General features: G+C 41.2%; 1 protein-coding gene across 1 annotated transcript in view; it reads right to left on the reverse strand.

Moving 5' to 3' along the window:
- Positions 1–2,619: 2,619 nt before the first annotated feature.
- Positions 2,620–19,924, reverse strand: part of hs3st1l2 (heparan sulfate (glucosamine) 3-O-sulfotransferase 1-like 2) — a 30,382-nt gene continuing 13,077 nt past the window's right edge. Inside the window, exons 2-3 of the mRNA XM_034091186.2 lie at positions 5,073–5,619; positions 2,620–4,019 (exon numbers count right to left, since the gene is read on the reverse strand). Coding sequence (XP_033947077.1) covers positions 3,354–4,019; positions 5,073–5,363 — 957 coding nt within the window. The 5' untranslated portion in view covers positions 5,364–5,619 and the 3' untranslated portion in view covers positions 2,620–3,353. The remainder of the gene's footprint in view (positions 4,020–5,072; positions 5,620–19,924) is intronic.

The following is a 19,924-nucleotide window of genomic DNA, read 5'->3' on the forward strand; positions in this document are numbered from 1 at the left end:
GGAGGTGCAATGTTTACAGTGTAGTTTGTGCAATCGAGAAGGTTAAATAGGGAAAGTGCATTATGTGTAAATAGGTATGGACACAATAGGGATATGTGCAATTTGACGGACACTATGCATAGGTGCAATAGGGGAAGTGCAATATTTGATTATGTATGAATGCAATAGGGAAAGTGCAATTTGATTATGTATGTGCAATAGGGATATGTGCAATAGGGACAGTGCTGTACCTGTATGTTTCTTGTTTGTTTCTTTGCCATGTGATATGTAATCTCTGTTCTGTATCTATGACTGATTGACCTGAATGTTGTATGTGTATTATCTCGATGCCCAAGACAAATTTCTCCTAAGGGAGACAATAAAGCTCTATCTTATCTCTATCTTATCTTGTTATGCTCGATTACATTTTTCATTACACAAAGTGCAGCTGTGACTATTGGTAGGGACTTTTATTTTGCAGGTATTTATATTATATAACTTGACAAGTGGGTCGAATTAACATTTTGATCTGAATATAGGACTAGATGTTTGTCGGGGGTCAGCCAAGTTATTACAATTCATACTGATGTGGTGGATGTGTATAGACTGCTAAACCTAATCATGTTGACGCTAGTCTGTCTTTAATGGGTGGTGCTGTGAAGTCCTGAAACAGTGGTGTTGTCCTGCTGATGCTCATTGGGTGAACATATCTTGTTTAACAAACGTAAGTATCATGAAACTTTTCTTTTGTGCCAGAGAGCTTATTTTCCGCAATAATCCAATCGAAAATTCCCATTGGATTTGTTGAGGGGAAAAGTATAATGCCTACTTCCTGGATAGTTTACACATACATAATCGCTGCATCACTTTTTTACGGTCACAGCATCAGCAGTGACCGCCATCTTGGCAGATCAGAAAAACAGGTGATCTTTGTGAAATGCAGCAACAACACCAGGATGTATAAAACAACACACCAAAAAATAGAATATCTAAGATGAAGTTGGTTATGAAATTGTTGCAAACTCAGCGACCCCAGCACACAAAGTGAAGATTCCTCTGATCAAACGTGACATGAGATGTATTGTCCACATGAGTGCGAACCTCAGCAGGGAACACATGAAAGACGCAGCCGCCTCACATCTTCAAAGAGCGGGAATCATTTGTTTATTCTTACATCTCTCTCTCTCTCTGTGTCTTTACAGTTTTCTCTGGAGGGTGGAGGGAGGGTGACAGCCAGAGGTCAGCCTTCAGCTCACATTCTCTTGTACGATGTGAGGGTCTAAGGACAGAGGGTGTCGTATTGCCATACTGATATTCCGTACAAACTGTGAAGTCCATTGAGACAAATGTAATATTGGGCTATATAAATAAACATTGATTGATTGATTAACAATGTTTCAGGTAATTCTCCAGAAATGTTAGTCCAACTAGTTTCTTTTGCTGGCTTTTTTTTTTTAACAGATTGCCATTCAAACTGTTATCAACTCCCTTATGAAAATCATTTTCTGGGGAAAGAAACTGATGAAGAATGGTGCGTTCCACAACAGTGATTTTCTTGGGGTGGGAATCATATAAGGCATGTTCAATCTTGTTTTTGAAAACTTGTGATTTAGTCTTGAAGTTTGAATGAAGAAAATATATGTTTTTTTGCAACATCATTTGTAATATCTTGAAGAAATCATTATTTTGGTTGCTTGTTTAAGGATTTCATTTGAAAACTAGTTTATTTAAAAGGTGTATCCTTGCAGTTAAAATGGGAGTCAAAAGTCCCCTGATGTTTTATTACTGGGATTTGCTTGGAGCCAACATATGCATCATCAAGTAAAGAAAAAAGTAAAAACAACACCTCAGGGTTTTTTGAGTGTGTGGCAAAACCCTGCTGCATGCTGGGTTAAGAGCTGATCTCAAGTATTAAGGTGATTTATAAATTGTTTAATTGAAAAGTCCTCTATGCCAATGATGATTTTATATTAAAAAACATTTGGACCGTAATCTTAGAAAACAATACATTTGAAACATCTCTTTCAGCTCTCGGGATATGATTCACACATTCTAATGTCTCACTATTTTCCAACATTCTATCAACAAAACAATCCATCAAATGAGAAAATAAGTGGCTGCTTTGTCAGTAATGGGAATACTCATAAATTGCAGCCCTGGTTTGATTTATACCTGAAGGCTTAAAGTAGTGCCCCATTCAACTTAAGTTAACCTCACACCCTGTCTGGTGTAATGTGGGACACTGTGTCTCACATAACAGTAAGTAAAGTATCTTAAAACAACCCTCCTGTCCTTCAATCCTTTAACTTAAACCTTGATGTCATGACATGTCGGTTTGATCTAGTCCTTCCAGATGAACTGAATTATCTAAAGGCTTTGAATTACCACACATCGACACCCAGGTGACCTACAGGTGTGATTTGTTACAGTGTGGTGGTGAAACCTGAGGTAATTCTTTAGGAATAACATCACGATGAAAAGGGAACGGAGGCGTCCTTTGATCCTCAATGGGAGGAGTCTGTCAGATAGACCCTGACAGAGAACATCTTCATGCACTTGAGAGGAGCTTTCAGAGAGACCTGTCAGTGACTGTGTCTTTATGTTTGATGTTTTTAAACCCATAAACCCTCACGGAGACTGTTAAAAGGCAGGAGACTGTACTGAACACGTTTATTAGAAGGACATTTTAAAAAACACAAACAGAAAAATTGTACTACATTGGCCTTGAATGTAAGATAAGAAACAAAAAGCAAGTTTTCAAGGGGACGTTCAAAAGAGCTATCGCAAAATAAAGGTGTTTCTCTAAAAGTTTCTCTAAAAGTCAGTCTTGTAAAAAAGCAAATGAATCAACTAAGCATGTATACTTACACACAACAAGTAACAACTGTTAGAACAAATCTGATTTAAAAGTTATTGGTCTGAAGTTGAACCTTGATTGACTTCTTTTTATTATGCAATAGTTCATAGTGCAACAAATGCATCCATCTTTTCACCACTTGCGTCACCTCAAAGTCTGCACACCTCTCAAATGATCACTCAAAAGGAGTTAGTCGTATATAGTTTCAAACTTGCGTATGGCACAGTTGTCGTAGCTTCGTCAAGTGAGTTTATCCAAACAGGCACCAGCTTGGTCGTCGTAAAGGTTTGTGTTGGCCACACGAGCAGCTACGTTGTTCATCTGCTCTCGTTGGCCACATTTACACCTGAGTAGGTATCAACAACAAGAAATGTTTGTGAAATAAATTCAACTAAGACTCTTTCCACTCATCTACCTACAAAAACACAAACCACAGTTCTTTCTCCCCTTCTGTCCCTGAATGTGTCGGCGTTGTACAGGAGCTGTTTCATCTCCACGGTGGCTTTTCACCACTGGTTCAGCACCAGGAGAACGACCTTCCTATCATTTCGAAGAACATCTTGTTGGGCTTCCTGAAGTAGCGACAAAGCTTCTGAAAGGCCTGAGTGCTCAGCGGCGCATGCGGCCTGCCTTTGGACTCGTCCAGGCACTTGTCGTGTCCCGCAGACAGGAGGCAGTAGAAGCCCTTGGTGGTGTTGTAGTAGAAGTTGTCGGGGCTTATCCTGGGCGGCAGGTCCAGAAACCTCTCTGCCTTTCTCAGCTCGGGGAAGGGATCCTGAATGAGTGCGTCGCCGTCCACCACGTGGATCTGCTCCCTGGGGAAGACCTCCAGCCAGCGGGCCAGATGCTGGTGGTACAGGCTCCTCTGCAGCGCCTTGTAGGCAGGGTCGATGTGCCCCTTGTTGATCAGGAGCTCCTCCAGAGGCTGGTAGGGCTTGTGGCGGGTCAGGCGGTTGTGCAGGACCTGGGTGTAGTCGGAGATCAGCCTCTCAGCCGGGTCCCGGACGATGAGCAACAAGCGTACGGCGGGGTTCAAGGCCCAGACTCGTGCAGGAGCCTGAGGGGACGCAAAGTAGCCGGGGGTCTTCTCCACCGTCAGCTGACCAGGAAGAGTGAAGGGCATCTGGGCTTTGTACCAAGCCAGGCCTCGGCGGAAGTGCTCCTCGATGTTGAAGTAGTGCACCTAACAGAGGGAAACAAGATGTGGTGTTGATAAAGAAGATGAAAATAAGCTACATGCATGACAACAAAGCATGACCATAAAATGCACCTGCAGTCGGGTTGCAAACTTCTCTTCTCAGAGTGTGTAGGGATGATACATCTCCAAGACACTGAGCTCTTTTATTTCTTCCCCATCTTGTCAAGAGCAATCTATTACTTTGAGCTAACTTTCCAACTGTGCAGTCTTCACCTCGAACCACCCTGATTAGGAGTTCTCTGTGTGCAGCCTCTTCGGGACAGGCCGTCATCATTCATAACCATGCAAGTACACTGCAAGACATATCATTTCTTTGTTCTTATTTAATGTATGCCTCTGATTACAATAGGGGGAAAGTTCACCTGGAGTGGGAAATTCACCTAAACATGTTTACAGCTTAAACTTGATGAATTAACGGTTATTTGTGCCAGGTATGAAACAGTGAAGTTTATTGGGGATAGGAGGATAAGAACAGTACTGTTCTTTTGTGTTTGCAGCAGTCTTTGGTTTCTTTATGCGTGTTTACTTGTTAGATACCGTCAGCCAAATCAGCCAGGCAGTTGTTACCCTTCATCAATCCCTAAAGTAGTATTTACTGACAATGTCAGGAGGAGTAGGGTCATGTTTAGCGTACGTTTGTGTTGCTCTACCGTCATAGAAGTATTGTCAAAGTACTGAAAGTCCTACGATAAAACAAATACAGAAAGTATTATTGGACAAGTATATCAGTGTATAACAACTAAGCACTTTTTTTGAAAAACACACCACGCAGTAAATTCTAAATGTGGTGACCTTTAAACAGCATTGAAATGTTGTAGATAATCCAGGTGGTACTGATTGGTCTTTTATAGTCACAAGGTGAATGTAAAGTAACATATAACTGCAGCTAATGGATTGAAAAGTACAATATTTTTACTGAGAGACTAACTAAAGTAACAGAAGATTGAACAAAACTGCACTATACTGAAGTAAATGTACTCAGTTACTTCCCACCACTGTTGTTAGTATAATTATGAGGTGAAAGTTATGGTCCGCTACCTCGGCCTTTGCCACCTCCACGTCCTGGTGCAGGTTGAGCATCTCCAGCAGGGCTCTGGTGCCGCCTTTCCGCACCCCAATGATAATCGCTCCGGGCAACCGCTGCTGGCTGGCATTGTGGGAGGTAGAGGACGAGGACGAGGACGAGGAAGAGGAAGAGGAAGATGAAGAGGAAGAGGAGGAGGAAGAGGAGGAGCTGGAAACCCCGCTGCGTAATCCCCTTAAGCACACAGAGAGCTGAGTCTGCAGCAGGAGAAGCATCAGCAGCGCTAGGACCACTGTCCACAGCATGGTGCCACACACACACACACACACACACACACACACACACACACACACACACACACACACACACACACACACACACACACACACACACACACACACACACACACACACACACACACACACACACACACACACACACACACACACACACACACACACACACACACACAGGGGGTTAAGTGCACACACTCATGAAGCTCCTGCACTTGTAGGGTCCGTCAGCAGGGGGCCCCAGGAGGAAGCTGTTCAATTGGACAACCTATGAGACAAGAAAAGAGAAAAGGTTGAATGCAACACTTTTCATTATTTTCTTCTTCTCTTAAAACAAGCCGTAAAATCATAAATAAAAAAAAACATTTTGGACATTTATGTTTTATCTTAAGCTTTGAACCATGTCACTTATTTTTGATGTCATTGGATCCTCGTTAGCTCTTGTCATTAGCAATGTTCGAAAGAAGAACATCAGAGTTGGAATAAACTCACAAATCAATAAGCCACAATTGTCCAAATGACCACGGAGCTTAAATAGATTCAGATATACTTAAAAACAAAGATGTCCTCATGAAGACACGCAGACATGTCAATCTCCATATCATGGTGTGAAGAAATGTCTTAAGAATAATTATATTAATGAATTATTTTCAAGAATTTCAACCGTAGAAACAAAAACTTGAAGTGATCAAATAAAGCGAATGAAGTCCAAACAGATGAGCACAAGACAAGATGCTTGTGTTTGGAAATGCTCCATCAAATTAAACTACACTAACAGATCTCATTAGGATGCACACACAGGTGTGAAAAACAGGTGCCTCCTGATCAAATACAAACAAAACCTTCTTCATGAGGAAAATACAAATGTGAAATGTTTCCCTTGAGAAGGGGGGGGGGGGCATGCACCGCCGGCATCACTCACAAAGGGTGTGTCGTCCCAGACGGTTTCTTTCATCTCACATACACAGCTCACAATATATCTCCATGCATGCTCGACAGTTTCATAATCCCACTTGTCTGAGACGACTCTACAAAGACCCAGCCGAAGGAATGATGGCTTCAACCCAGAATACAGGGCTGTGATGTGATTACGGCCAGAAGATACTACAATATTAATCTACATCTAAAGCACCCAGAGAGGGGATGCATTGCACATTAATGCTGTGTTGAGGTTTAGGCCGCCCCAAAGGAGCACCAACACCCCTCTGAGTTCTGCTGAAGCATTTTAGAGTATAGAAGAAAGTTGCAGTGAATGTCTGAATGCTGTGTCTTGGGTTTACTCTGTATTTTTTGGGGTTTCAAAATGTTTCTTCAGTGTCAAAAAAACACATTTCACAGATGCAATAAACGAATCCTTTATTTAGCACTGTTTGGTTGCAGCTGAGCATCAAATGTCATCAGCTCCAACACATAACAAGGCCAAGAATTATGTTTATTCACAGCTTCTTCTTATACAATACTTTGCCCTTGAGCAAGGCAACCAGACTAAACAGCACGGATCAGCTGCTTAGCCACAGAGCAGAGCTTTTCTTCACAGAGTGTTTTAAAGAATATCGCTGTGAAGAAAATAGCTTTTTTAGGATGTTTTGTGAAAAGCATTATAATAATTGTTCAAATCCATACAAAAACCAAAGATACATTTAGAAGTTGTGGTTTCAAGTGGAGTTCATGTCATCTTGTGACGGTGATTGCCGATGGTCCTATTTCCCCCCAATCGTTCACACAGGTTTAGACAAAAAAAGATTATAGTTTGGGTTTAAACAAGTACATTTTTGACAACCTGTGAATGAGACCAAGCTGGTTCCCAAACAATTCATTCCACATTAAGACCATGCAAATGAAGTTCTCGAGCTCTGGGTTAGCTAAATAATACATGTTTTATGGCAACACATACTTGGAAGTCAGCATGGGGCCCTGGAAAATTACTCTTTATGTGTCAGCATTTTGAATTTGGGAACATAGGCACTTGGGAACACACATCAGAGTGTGAATATAATGAGCATTTTGTGTTTATTTTGTAGTCTTTGTGCGTCACACGTGCTAGCTTACTTTAGTTTTTCTTGTCTCTGTAGTGGGACCATTTTTGGGTAAGTGAAAATATTCATTCAAATATCTTAAATATTGTAATTTACATGTTTATGCACAAACTTTCACTTCTTTTTTGGTTGTTATTTATGGACTCATCAAACACAGGCTCCAACTGCAGGTGTCTCTAATCACACTAACGATAGTGTCTTCATTCACAGCTGTGCTTTTTCCTCTCAAGATGATATGTCCCAAAGGTTTAGGTGGTGGAACTGTGATAAGAGCTGGAGAGTGAATTAAGAAAAGGATTTGATATACTTTATTAATCCCCGTGGGGAAATTGTTTCTCTGCATTTGACCCATCCTAGTGTTAGGAGCAGTGTGTTGCCATTTTGAACAGCGCCCGGGGAGCAGTGTGGGGAACGGTGCCTTGCTCAGGGACACCTCGGTAGCACTTGGTCTTGCCGGGACTTGAACTGGTGACCTTCCAGTTGCCAAGCCAAGTCCCAATCGACTTCGCCACCACCGCCCCCAAAGTTTGACTTTATCCTACTTTTTATGTCATCCTTCATTGGGGACAAAACTGTTTATGGAATACTGGGAAATCCTGGCAGACAAAATCCCAAAGTGACTGCAAAGATGTGCAGAAACCACTGAGTTTGGTAGTTAGTTGCCATACATCTAAAACCGTAAATAGTTTGTTCATATCGCTTCTTAAAAAATTGCATTCTGGGAGATTTTTCTCCTGCATGATGTAGAAAGATTCTTTTGTACAGTTTTTTTTAAAGGATTGAAAGAAAAACATGTTCTTGTGATATTTGTGAGGGCTCTGGAAGTGTTGTATTGTTTCAATGCTGGGTAGATAAAAACAAATAAGGCATACAAGTGCTCCTTACATCTTTGAAGATGTCATTTACCAAGGAACCTTTTAACAATGTAAACAAATGATATTGTCTTTCTTTAACAGAATAGTCTGACGCAGTTGTTCGCACACAATAACCCTTCCCCTTGTTCTCGTGCCTTTCCTGTTATTGTTGTTATTGTGTTGAAACTGCCCTGATGAGACTGACTTATTAATTAGTGTGACAATGTTCTGGTTCAGAGGAGGAACCCTGTCTGGCGTTGTTCCCGTAGTGGAGCGCTAATTGCACCTTCAGGGAGCATCGCTGCACCCCCGACCTTCTGTGCCATCCCCTGGCTTGGCGACATTGTCGTCATCTATGTTGCAATCCTCTGCCATCCCTTGGTGAGTGTGGGGTTTGTTAGCGTTGGTGTTCTGGCCGTGGTGGCGTTTTACTACAGCGTTGCTGTCAGCAGGAAGCAGGGCAGGACTGGGACAATAAGTCAGGCCGGGAATTATACACCCAGACAGGCCACTACCAGTTTTCTTTTGTGCCATTTTCCTGGATTTATTTGTCAATATTTACAGCGTTGCTGCCTGCTCTGATAGTCCTAAACTTAAAATCTACTACCCCAGAATAAACATAAGGACATGCGTTACTATTTTTAAAAAAAAGTGCAAATCTATTTAGGAACCTATCCGTGAACATATTTTAAGTGGAGAGACTACACCCACGGGCGGTGGTGGCGAAGTCGATAGGGACTTGGCTTGCCAACTGGAAGTTCACCAGTTCAAGTCCCGGCAAGACCAAGTGCCACCGAGGTGTCCCTGAGCAAGGCACCGTTCCCTACACAGCAGAGAAACAATTTCCCCACGAGGGATTAATAAAAGTCCATCTTATCTTATTTTAGGAACCTATCCGTGAACATATTTTAAGTGGAGAGACTACACCCATATGAAACAGAACTGTATACATTTAAATAATCATAAAATCATAAGAACATGGCCATAACAAAAAACATACCATATCCAATATGAAAAAACATTGAAACTTGTTTATTTATTTGCTTTTGGTTCATGTATAGTTGTGAGTGTGTCTGGGCTCCTGAACCAGCCTCACCTGTCTCCCTCCTCTCCTCCCTGCTCCTCTTTGAGGCAGCAGCAAAGACTAGTTGTAGCTCTCAACAAGTTTTTAAAGTTTATCTTACCTTTTTTCACCTAGTTAAAAACAATTTTTATTATTCATGCATATTTTACTAATCACTCCCCCTTCAAATGGAAATATGTGTTTACATAAATGGTGACCAAACCGTTTGAGACCCACAGAGAACTTAGACTAAGTTAACTATCTAAACACTCTAAAGTCCTTTACCTCACCTGAGCTATAGTTATCAGTCTCTCAGTCTGACAGGAGAGGACTCTCCTCCACCTTGTTGACAGCTCATTATATCCATTAGCGCAGCTAGCTAGCACCAGATGCTAACAACAACAATACACGTAACCGGTGCGCGCGCTTTCTCTCTCGCTCGCTTGCGCCACACATACACACACTCCCGAGCTTGTAGACACACAGAGACCAATCGAGGGCATTAGTGTATGATCTGTATGAAAGTGGCCATGTCGACAGGCCACATCATGTAGACAGCCAGTCAGCCCACTTAATAGGCCAGGCCATCGGGAAACCTCCCGGTCCTCCCGATGGCCTGGCAGGAAGGAGGATAAGATCTGACTCATTTAGAATTTAAGACCTAACACATCTTTTTGCCCTTCTTCAGCCTTATTTAGTTCACCATATTGATGTTATAAACATTGTTGAAATAAAATCAATATGACACAGATTTTTACAGAGATAGATTAGAGCAGGGGTGGGGAACCTTTTTCCTCTCAAGGGCCATTTCAATTTTTACAACATCCTCCGAGGGCCGTACTCGAACTCAACCTCTGCTTAAAAAAACTAAAATCACAGCCCATTAATATTTTACTATATTAAAAACAACCCACATTGACTAAAGTTCTTATGGATATTTTACAAATCACTCCCCTTTTAAACTGTATTGTGTGGTTTTGTTGACGTTGAGAACTTGCGCTTGTACATTTTTTATTTAAAAACTAGATTTACTGCCACGCGGTTGTATGCCTCTGTCAGCCAAGTTACAGTTGACATCTATGTCCATCCAAACTCACCTATGTTATCTGGTTTGTCATTTGTGATATTTAGCTAATTATTTCTTGAGTTATTGCCAAAACCATGTTTAGTGAGATCACAGTGACCCTTTTTTGTCAAAAAAAAACTAATCAGTTCAACCTCCTTTCCAAGTGTACATTTGTCCCAACTCTGAAGAAACACAAACCAAATACAGTGCTCAATTAAAATTCCATATGCTGCTTGGTGGCTTGTTGTCATCCTCTAAACTCCTCTTCATAGTTCTCTTATCTGGTCTGGCTTTCAGCTGCAGAGCTAAACCAATTCTCTGAGTATGGTGGATGTTTTCTTCAGACCAAGGAAACTCCCTGACTCATTTATTTCAATTGAAGACTGACCGATAAACACACTTTTGGGTAACAGTTCCTTTTTTTGTCCAGTTTTTCTTTTCCTTTGATGAGATCATCTGGATTTGCAGTGGGTTCAAACAAAGATGGTCAGAAAGAAGAATGAGAGAATGCGCCAAAAAACGTAATCTTATTGAGGTATGCAGTTGAAAAAACGTGTGGTGATTCTCACCGCTAGAGACCACTATCTATACTTAAGTACTTCTTTGTGAATTCAACCAAAAATGGCCTATATATATGAACTCTGCCTATTGTGCTTAGCTGCTTGTAGCGAGCAGAAAGAACGTCAGATTCAGAACACCTACAGTCATCATTTTGGTGTGTGTGTGTGTGTGTGTGTGTGTGTGTGTGTGTGTGTGTGTGTGTGTGTGTGTGTGTGTGTGTGTACACAACACGTTCTCACTCCCATCCCGTCACATATTGACGGACGGTCAGGGCCCCTCCCCGTCGCTATATTACGTGCAGGGTACCCCTTGCCCGTCAGGCTTCTACGGGCAGGGCGTCCCATAGACCTTCATTGCGGACAGCGGACCCCTTGACCGTCAGGCTTCTACGGGCAGGGCGTCCCATAGACCTTCATAGACCACGTGATCAACAACGATGGCCGACCTTCGTGTTATTCTCGGTGGAAAATGCCTATTTTAAGGTTCATTTGGCCATTAAAATGCGTTTTGATGTCATTTTATTCGAGTAATGAGTTTTTACAACATCTGAAGATGTGTAGTTTTATTCATGCTTTCACATAATTTTACAGCATATTGCTATACTATTTCAGACTCAGTATTTACATTCTTACATTCAAAATTCAATCCAATTCAAATCAGTAATATCTTTAAAAACTACAAGTCCTTTTATATCTGCTGTGCACCGTTATGGTGTAAATATAACCTATCTATGAATTATATCAAATGTAAAAGTCAGCCGAATTAGTGTTGATACTGCAAGGAGACGTATTGTGTGAAGAGAAATTGAAGATGTTTTTTTAATTGTTGATATATTTATGATCCACGTCAAGTATTCAGTTTCGGCGGCATTTCTTCAGTTTTTCCAAAGGTCTTCTCATCAGGGCGCTATAAATAAAGAACTACGGCAGATCTGTAATATGTAATGCAGCCGAACCGTGTATTACAATGCCGTTATGTGATGACTTTCAAAGAGAAAAGCAAGAGCACTCGGAATTAAGTATTATTTTATTCTTTTAAAATGTTTTCCGGATTTCATATAATATAAACACCAAATCCCAGCATGCATTGCGGCTAAAACATCCATTCAGCGTAGCTGAGAATCTTGGGTAATCGCTCGAAATGCCTACGTCTGTTTCCGGTTATTTTTATTTTGAAATTCAGTTCCTGACGAACACCAAAAAAGACCGAGATTATGGAATTAAACCAATAAATAAAAGCAAGGATAATTGTGTGTTATTGGTGAGTAAATAACAGTGTGTTATTTTGAAAAGAATAACAAATTAGAAGGAAAAAAAGATTTAAAAAATACGAGGCTCTGAGCCCCATGTATTTTCCTCACAGACGGCAACACTAAAGGTCTACAATAAAGACCTACATTAATTAGGGCCTGAGCACGTAGTGCAAAGACCTATTGAAATCGTCAGTATTATTATTCTTCTGTTACCGGTTCTGCACTTTCGACCTGTTTTTGAGGGGGTTACGACACTATTCATGTAGCGACATTTGGCAACGCCGCCAGGACCGGTGAAAATGTTAACATTCTGGATTCGATGGGAGAAAATGTTTCAACTTGCTCTCTAGCGCCACCTGTGTAACTTCAGTGTTTCGAAAAATTTACAAAGTCGCAGCGTAAGTCTGACGGACCTGAAATTTTGCACACTTATCCGGGTGGAGCAGCTCTATATATTATCCTCTCATATCCCGAAGCTCCGCCTACTTTGATTTTTTTTAAATTAGCATAATGTGAAAAACATTGAAATATTAACTTAAATTCCAATTTCTTGATTTTCCAAACCAAACTTAGTGCACAGCATCAATGGAGGGGCAGACACATTACCGTACAAAATGAGCACGAGGTGTGGAAAAATGTGGCCGACATCAATCAAAACGTATTAGCAAAAGGGTGTGGCCTACACATAAATGCTCACAATTCATCCAAAATGTATCCAAATATCACAGATTTCGGTGGATACGTTCAGTGTGTCTTGGGGAATAGGCACAACAAACAATGTTCATTTCGGACAATAGCGGGTGCCAAAAACACAACTAATTTATATCTCAAGAACCGATGGACTAAAAAAATATATATTGTCATAGACATACTGGCAGGGTGAGTATAAACTGAGATTTAAAGGGTCGCAACCAATGAAAAATGTGGGCGTGTCCTATTCAGTTTTTTCTCGAAATCGAAGGGTTAAAAAATGTACCGAGCCATAAGTAAGGGAGAAAATGAGTTACGGCCTTTAAATTCGGAACGCATGTCACAGCCCACAACCTTTTCCAGACTGTAGAAAAAAATCGGACGTTTTAGCAAATATGTCTCAGTAGCGCCCCCTATTGTGCGGTAGTCAAATATAGTTTCTTCGAACTACCCGAAACTTGGCACAGAGATTCCTCATGGAAATGTGGACATATTTCAAAATAGCTTCCATTATCTCCGCCCCCCATGAAGTCAGCCATTTTGAAATATGTCCATTTTAAGCGCCTTTTCGCATTCTTGTCCTAGGAAAATGATCGGAAAAATTTCAAACCAGGACAAGATCAGCCCATATCCAATGTGATGCTAAATTGCGAATGAATAGTCGACTGCTCAAACGGGGAGCTCGTAAGCTAACGGAACATGTACCAATTTTGACGATTTAAATGCCACAAAATCGTTAAAATCGTTAAAACGTCTTTTTCCAGACTGTACAAAGAAAATTACATTTTTGTACACCAGGTCAGTAGCGCCCCCTATTGTGCGTTAGTCACATATAGTTTCTCCAAACTACCCCAATCTTGCCACAGACATTACTGATGGAATTGCAGACATATTTCAAAATAGCTTCCATTAGCCCTGCCCCCCAGAAAGTCGGCCATTTTGAAAAATCTGTGTTATTCATGCATTTTAAGCGCTTTTTCGCAAACACTTCCTCGGGAAAAGATCGGGAAAATTCCAGTCCAGGACAAGTTACGCCCATATCCAATATCATGTTAAATTGCAAATAAAATAGTTGCTAGCTCAATCGGGGCGAACGTAAGCTAACAGAGAATGTACCATTTCTGTACCAGTCTCAAATGACTTTTTTTTTTGATATTTTTCCGGATATTCACGAAACGCTGTATACACATTACTATTATGATGGCACACAAATTTACCAGCAACAGCTCTGCTTATTAATTTCCCACATTAACTATAAACACCCAATACATATAAAACTCCTAAACAATGTATGGTGAAATGTTTTCCATCTTTGTTTTTCTATCTACGACTACAAACAGTATTTCCCCTACAAGCAGAACAGTAACACATCTTTCTATGCAATACAATAGAACAGTATGTGTTCACAGCCAATCCATGATTTAATGAGTATTTCCTTTGTGCCAAGAGCTGATTTCGTATATTGCATCAACGACCTTTTCAATTAAATTGACAATTCTTTTGTGTAATTAATAGTGTGTGAAACCAGGCAGAGTGAGTGACATGGTGTTCATTTCCACTATGCCAAAGCAGTTTACAGTTGCTGACGGTGTAAGGTAATATATATTGTCTTAAGTAATTGTAGCTGTGTTAAAAGGAGTACACGTTACAAGGCCGTGCGGGGGGAGCTGCCAGACCCAGATGTCCTCAAAGTCAGCGAGGTATACAAGGACCTCTCAGCAGACATCTCACCATGAAAAAAAACGAATGGCTCACTACTCAACTCAATCTTGTGCACAGAGCCTATAGAACACATAATTTAAACCAGCAGGATGTAAACAGAGGAGAACAGCCGGTCTGATTTAGTGCCATGTGATTATCCTGTAATGAGTAACATACACAGTGTTGATCGACTATATAAACAGTTCATTTATTGTCTCGATACATGTGTTGTGTAAGACATTTTAATCAATTTGATACGTCAATATTAAATGTACCTTTATTTTGAAAAACTTTATTTTGAAGGACAAACCGGATGTCACATTTCCGGTATTGCCGGTTTAGGGAGAGACTTAATTCAGGTAGCTTGCCTTGGCTGTCTGTGTGCGCGGAGGTTTTGTCGTCAACAGACTCATTAAACTACCCACTTCTCGGTACATAGAAACCCTGCTCCACGGTGTCAAACGTGAGTAATATCGCAATTGGTATATATAAATACTTTATTTATATATATGTATGCTTTTCATTGGAACACGCTGTGGGTGTGTGCAGTGCTAATGCTAATACCACTGGTATGGAACATACATGGCCTAATATCAAGAGGAGATGCGTTTATTGAGTAAACAAACAGTCAAGGGCAGAACGTCTGCACAACCCACTGCACCGCACGCCACGGTTAACCTGTTAAGCCGGCGGGGACCCTGTTTTTTTTTTCCACGACACTGTGTCTCAGAGCATCTTAATATTTAAAAACCTATTAATGTTTTATACCAGATTAACGAGAAGAATCTCAGCTAACTGACGATAAGAACTATTTTTACCGAAACAAAACAAAGGTCTCACAAGAAGCGTTAGCATTAGCCCTTAGCTAAAACGGGCAGATGCTACTTCCGGTGCTAACTAGCAAAAACGACCTTTAAAACTTAATGTTTTCTACACAAACTACATATCATCTGAAAGCTGATACTCCACAGATTATTTTTGTTATAAGTATCATCACTGTAGGACACAAACTCACTGAGCTATCAGCCAGAACAGAGAAGAAAAAAAACAACAGTTTTCAAAACCATAACAATAAGTATGTCTTACCGTTGCTGTTTTGTGATCAAAGCTCTTGTTCAAGGGAATAAAAACGCTGCTTAAGGTTAATCCAATGTCTCTTAGTCACTTTAGAATTGTTCCTGATAATCTATCATTACATTCATGGCAGCAGAGTAGGTATAACGTTTTGCAGTACCGAGCTAATGCTGTCTCACGTGCTGTTTACGCAAACCTCTCTCTACTTGACGTAAGTGTTTAGCGGGACTTACTAACTGTCACTCGATTCTATTGGCTCTAGCGGTTCAGAAAAGGTGTCAATCACCCAAATCGACCAATGGGTTCCAAATATATGATGCTGCGTAGTATAAACTACGCCTGCTCCGGCTCCATTACGCATTACGCTGCCAGAAGGGAGAGCTTCACCACCGAGGCGAGCAGGTGCTAGAGATGCTAGCTGACGATAGCGGGGCTATGATCATACCAGATGACTCTTCGTCGGATGATGAAGATCTCCTCCAGCCAGACCTGGATCCGGGCAGTAGTGACTCGGATGTTGAACTTCCACCACGGGAAAGGTATGTAATCTCTCTGTTTTTATATATTACTTATGTGTTTGGTGGAACTGCATCACAGTGTTAGCTTAGCCAAGAAGCTACAGGAATGATTAGGCAAAAATGCTAAATAGTTTTACTTGTCTTTTTGGAGTTACATTTTCTAAATGAATGGCCAGTGAATGAATATATACATGTGTTTACTTATTTATTTGGTGTAATATTATTTATTTATAGTCCAATATTATCCTTTTTATATATTACTTTTGTGTTTGGTGGAACTGCATCACAGTGTTAGCTTAGCCAACAGGAATGATTAGCCAAAATGCTAAATAGTGTTACTTGTCTTTTTGGAGTTACATTTTCTAAATGAATGGCCAGTGAATGAATATACATGTGTTTACTTATTTATTTGGTGTAATATTATTCATTTATAGTCCAATATTATCCTATAAGTATAAGCCAGTGAATTAATCTAATCTCTTTGTTTTTCCACATTTAACATTACATAGCATGCTGTTCCCAATTACGTCAGATCAATTTTATCCTGCAATACAGTGCAATACATATGTTACAACTACATATTTAGTCATACATCACTATTACCCAACACACAGCTTCACGCATCATTGTTGTGCCATTGACAACATCACATTAACAACTGTATTGTAGGTTTGCTTTTTGATCAATACACACAGCCACAAAAAGAAAACACCACTGGTATGGACTCTCATATGAGACAGGGTTCAAATCCCTGTAGTGGCTTGAACTATTGTTGGACTGTACACATTTCTTTAACACGCCAAATATATCCCGTAAAAACTCAAACAACTCTTAACTATACCTCCATTCAACAACTATAACATCAACCACAAATCAACACCCTGCTTACACAGCCAGAACCACTAACACACAAGCCTAATACCTCCTGGTCAGATCACACGCAGCTCATTTACTACGACTCCAGCACGCCTGCAGGACGCCGGGACGACCGGTGACCCTCCCCGACAGGCGCTCGGACGCGAAGGCCCGCCCACAACTGCGTGCACGTCTGTGACCGCAGTTTTAATATTTGGGATGTTCTTGCCTTTAGATTCTCCCAATAAGTCCAAGTACAGAGGGTGACTTTGCTGTGAAAAAACACATTTCCACCAAAAAAAACGTTAGCATTCATGAAGTAATCTTCGTCATAACTAGCAAACTAAACATCATGTACATGTACTGCACAAATAATCAGAAATAAAAACTCATTACTCGAATAAAATGACATCAAAACGCATTTTAATGGCCAAATGAACCTTAAAATAGGCATTTTCCACCGAGAATAACACGAAGGTTGGCCATTGTTGTTGATCACGTGGTCTGGGAGCTGTTGCAGCGTCCATAGCAACCACCTTAGCAACCATGAATGTGTACACATTCATGAAGTAATCTTCGTCATAACTAGCAAACTAAACATCATGTACATGTATACTGCACAAATAATCAGAAATAAAAACTCATTACTCGCATAAAATGACATCAAAACGCATTTTAATGGCCAAATTAACCTTAAAATAGGCATTATGAAGGTCTATGGGACGCCCTGCCCGTAGAAGCCTGACGGTCAAGGGGTCCGCTGTCCGCAATGAAGGTCTATGGGACGCCCTGCCCGTAGAAGCCTGACGGGCAAGGGGTACCCTGCACGTAATATAGCGACGGGGAGGGGCCCTGACCGTGTGTGTGTGTGTGTGTGTGTGTGTGTGTGTGTGTGTGTGTGTGTGTGTGTGTGTGTGTGTGTGTGTGTGTGTGTGTGTGTGTGTGTGGCACAGCCAGACACATGCCTTGAGTTAAGTGGTGGCGGAGTCCCTTGACTCCTCTGTGAGCTTGTATATTCCCCTGCTGTCAGCTCTGTTCACCTCCACCTTACCTAATGACCTTCCTCCCTTACTCTCTCCTCTACCCTCCCCCACCCTACTTCTCACCTTTCCTTGTCCTCTTCAACCCTCACCTTTTGTTCTCAGCCTGTTCCTGACTCTCTTTGTGAGTTGTTTGAATCCGTCCCTGTTTATCTGCTAACAAACCCTGGCACCATGCTAATGGGGATGCCCTGCAGCAGCCTCTCAGCTGCTCATAAATAAAACAGAAGAGCACCTTTCTGCCCTGAAATATTTTTGAGTGAATTCACTTCTAATCTTGACGAATTGGATACGAGACAGGATTTGGATTTAAATATGAGAAGCAGCTCTATGTACAAATAGAATGTGTCTTTTGTTAATTTCCCCTGCTGCAAACACCTTTCTTGGAGATACATTGTCAGTAAGATTTGCACTTTTTGTTCAAATATGGCACAAGAAAAAGGACTATAGAATGGAGAGTTGTCATTTTATCATTGCGGGTATGTGGGTATAGTGTTTCTGATTTTAGTTTTCATGCAATTTTATTTTTGGAATAATTTGTTTTGCTCCATACATCACATTACATTGTTTTTCTAAATCAGATGTGTTACAAATGATTTTAATGTCTGCACACAAATTAAATCTAGCTGCATTTCAGGATTGTAAAGGATTTTGGGGATCTTTTGCCAGTTCTTTTTGCGTAAGCCACACAAAATAAAAACAAAATGGCCAACTTCATTAGCACCGCTTAACGGCTGGACAGCTCTTTTATCATCACCATATGAGCTCAGTTAGCCTCTTAGCCCTGCTTAATGAGGCTCACATGAGTCATTGCAAGTCCTTGTCTTCCCCCCCTTGTGATTCACATTAGCGGGACGGGATAAATGGAGAACAAACAACAACAAAACGATGCCTGGATTTTTGATGATGCGTGCATTCTCCATATTGACAAACACAAGTATCTTGCCAGCCTGGAAACGATGGATATGGAGAGCAAAATGAGGATAGGGGAGGGTGGGGTGTAATTATCTGTGAAAGGCAGATGCTGTGTATCGGGAGAGTCTGTATCTTAAAGTGTAAGTGTGTGTGTGTGCGCGCACGTGCGTGCGTGCGTGTCATTTCATCTGCATGTCTGCAGTGTCTTTGCTTTTTGTATGAGCATGCAGCATGCGACTGTCTCCAAACCAGACCCTTGGAAATATCTTAATATCTTTACTGAACGGTGGTATTTGGCGGGGTGGGGGAAGGATTACCCTGTACAGCGCGATGGAGGGTGGCAGGAAGGGAGGAGATTGGCGGAAGGCAGGCAGGATCGAGGTGCTGTGTGTGTGTGTGTGTGTGTGTGTGTGTGTGTGTGTGTGTGTGTGTGTGTGTGTGTGTGTGTGTGTGTGTGTGTGTGTGTGTGTGTGTGTGTGTGTGTGTGTGTGTGTGTGTGTGTGTGTGTGTGTGTGTGTGTTAGGCAGAAAGAAGATTGTTCTGGGTGGGGGGTGGCGTGGTAAAACGCTTTGGATTGCCAAGCCTGTCATATCACCTGGGCTGTGAGAGTCAGATAACTCTCTCTCTGTCTGCTTTCTATTCTTTCTTCTTACGTTCATATCCCATCTCATCCATCTCCCTTTAACACTTTGGACTCCTTCCCTTTCCTTTATTTTCTGGGTCTCACCTTCATTTATTACACCGTTTGTTTTTCTCTACCCGCAAACTTCCACCATGCCGCACTTTTATCAGTTTTATGTGTTCATATACCTTCCCCCGGCCTGTTCCTGCTCCACCAATCGCACATGCTGATTAGGGCACACATTTATCTCATCTTCTGCCTATCTTGCCTCTGAATAAAAACCAAATGTAACAAGGCTGGTCCTTTTTCCCATTCCGTTTCCATTA

Source organism: Pseudochaenichthys georgianus, chromosome 9, assembly GCF_902827115.2.
Source record: "Pseudochaenichthys georgianus chromosome 9, fPseGeo1.2, whole genome shotgun sequence".
Lineage (NCBI taxonomy): Eukaryota > Metazoa > Chordata > Actinopteri > Perciformes > Channichthyidae > Pseudochaenichthys > Pseudochaenichthys georgianus.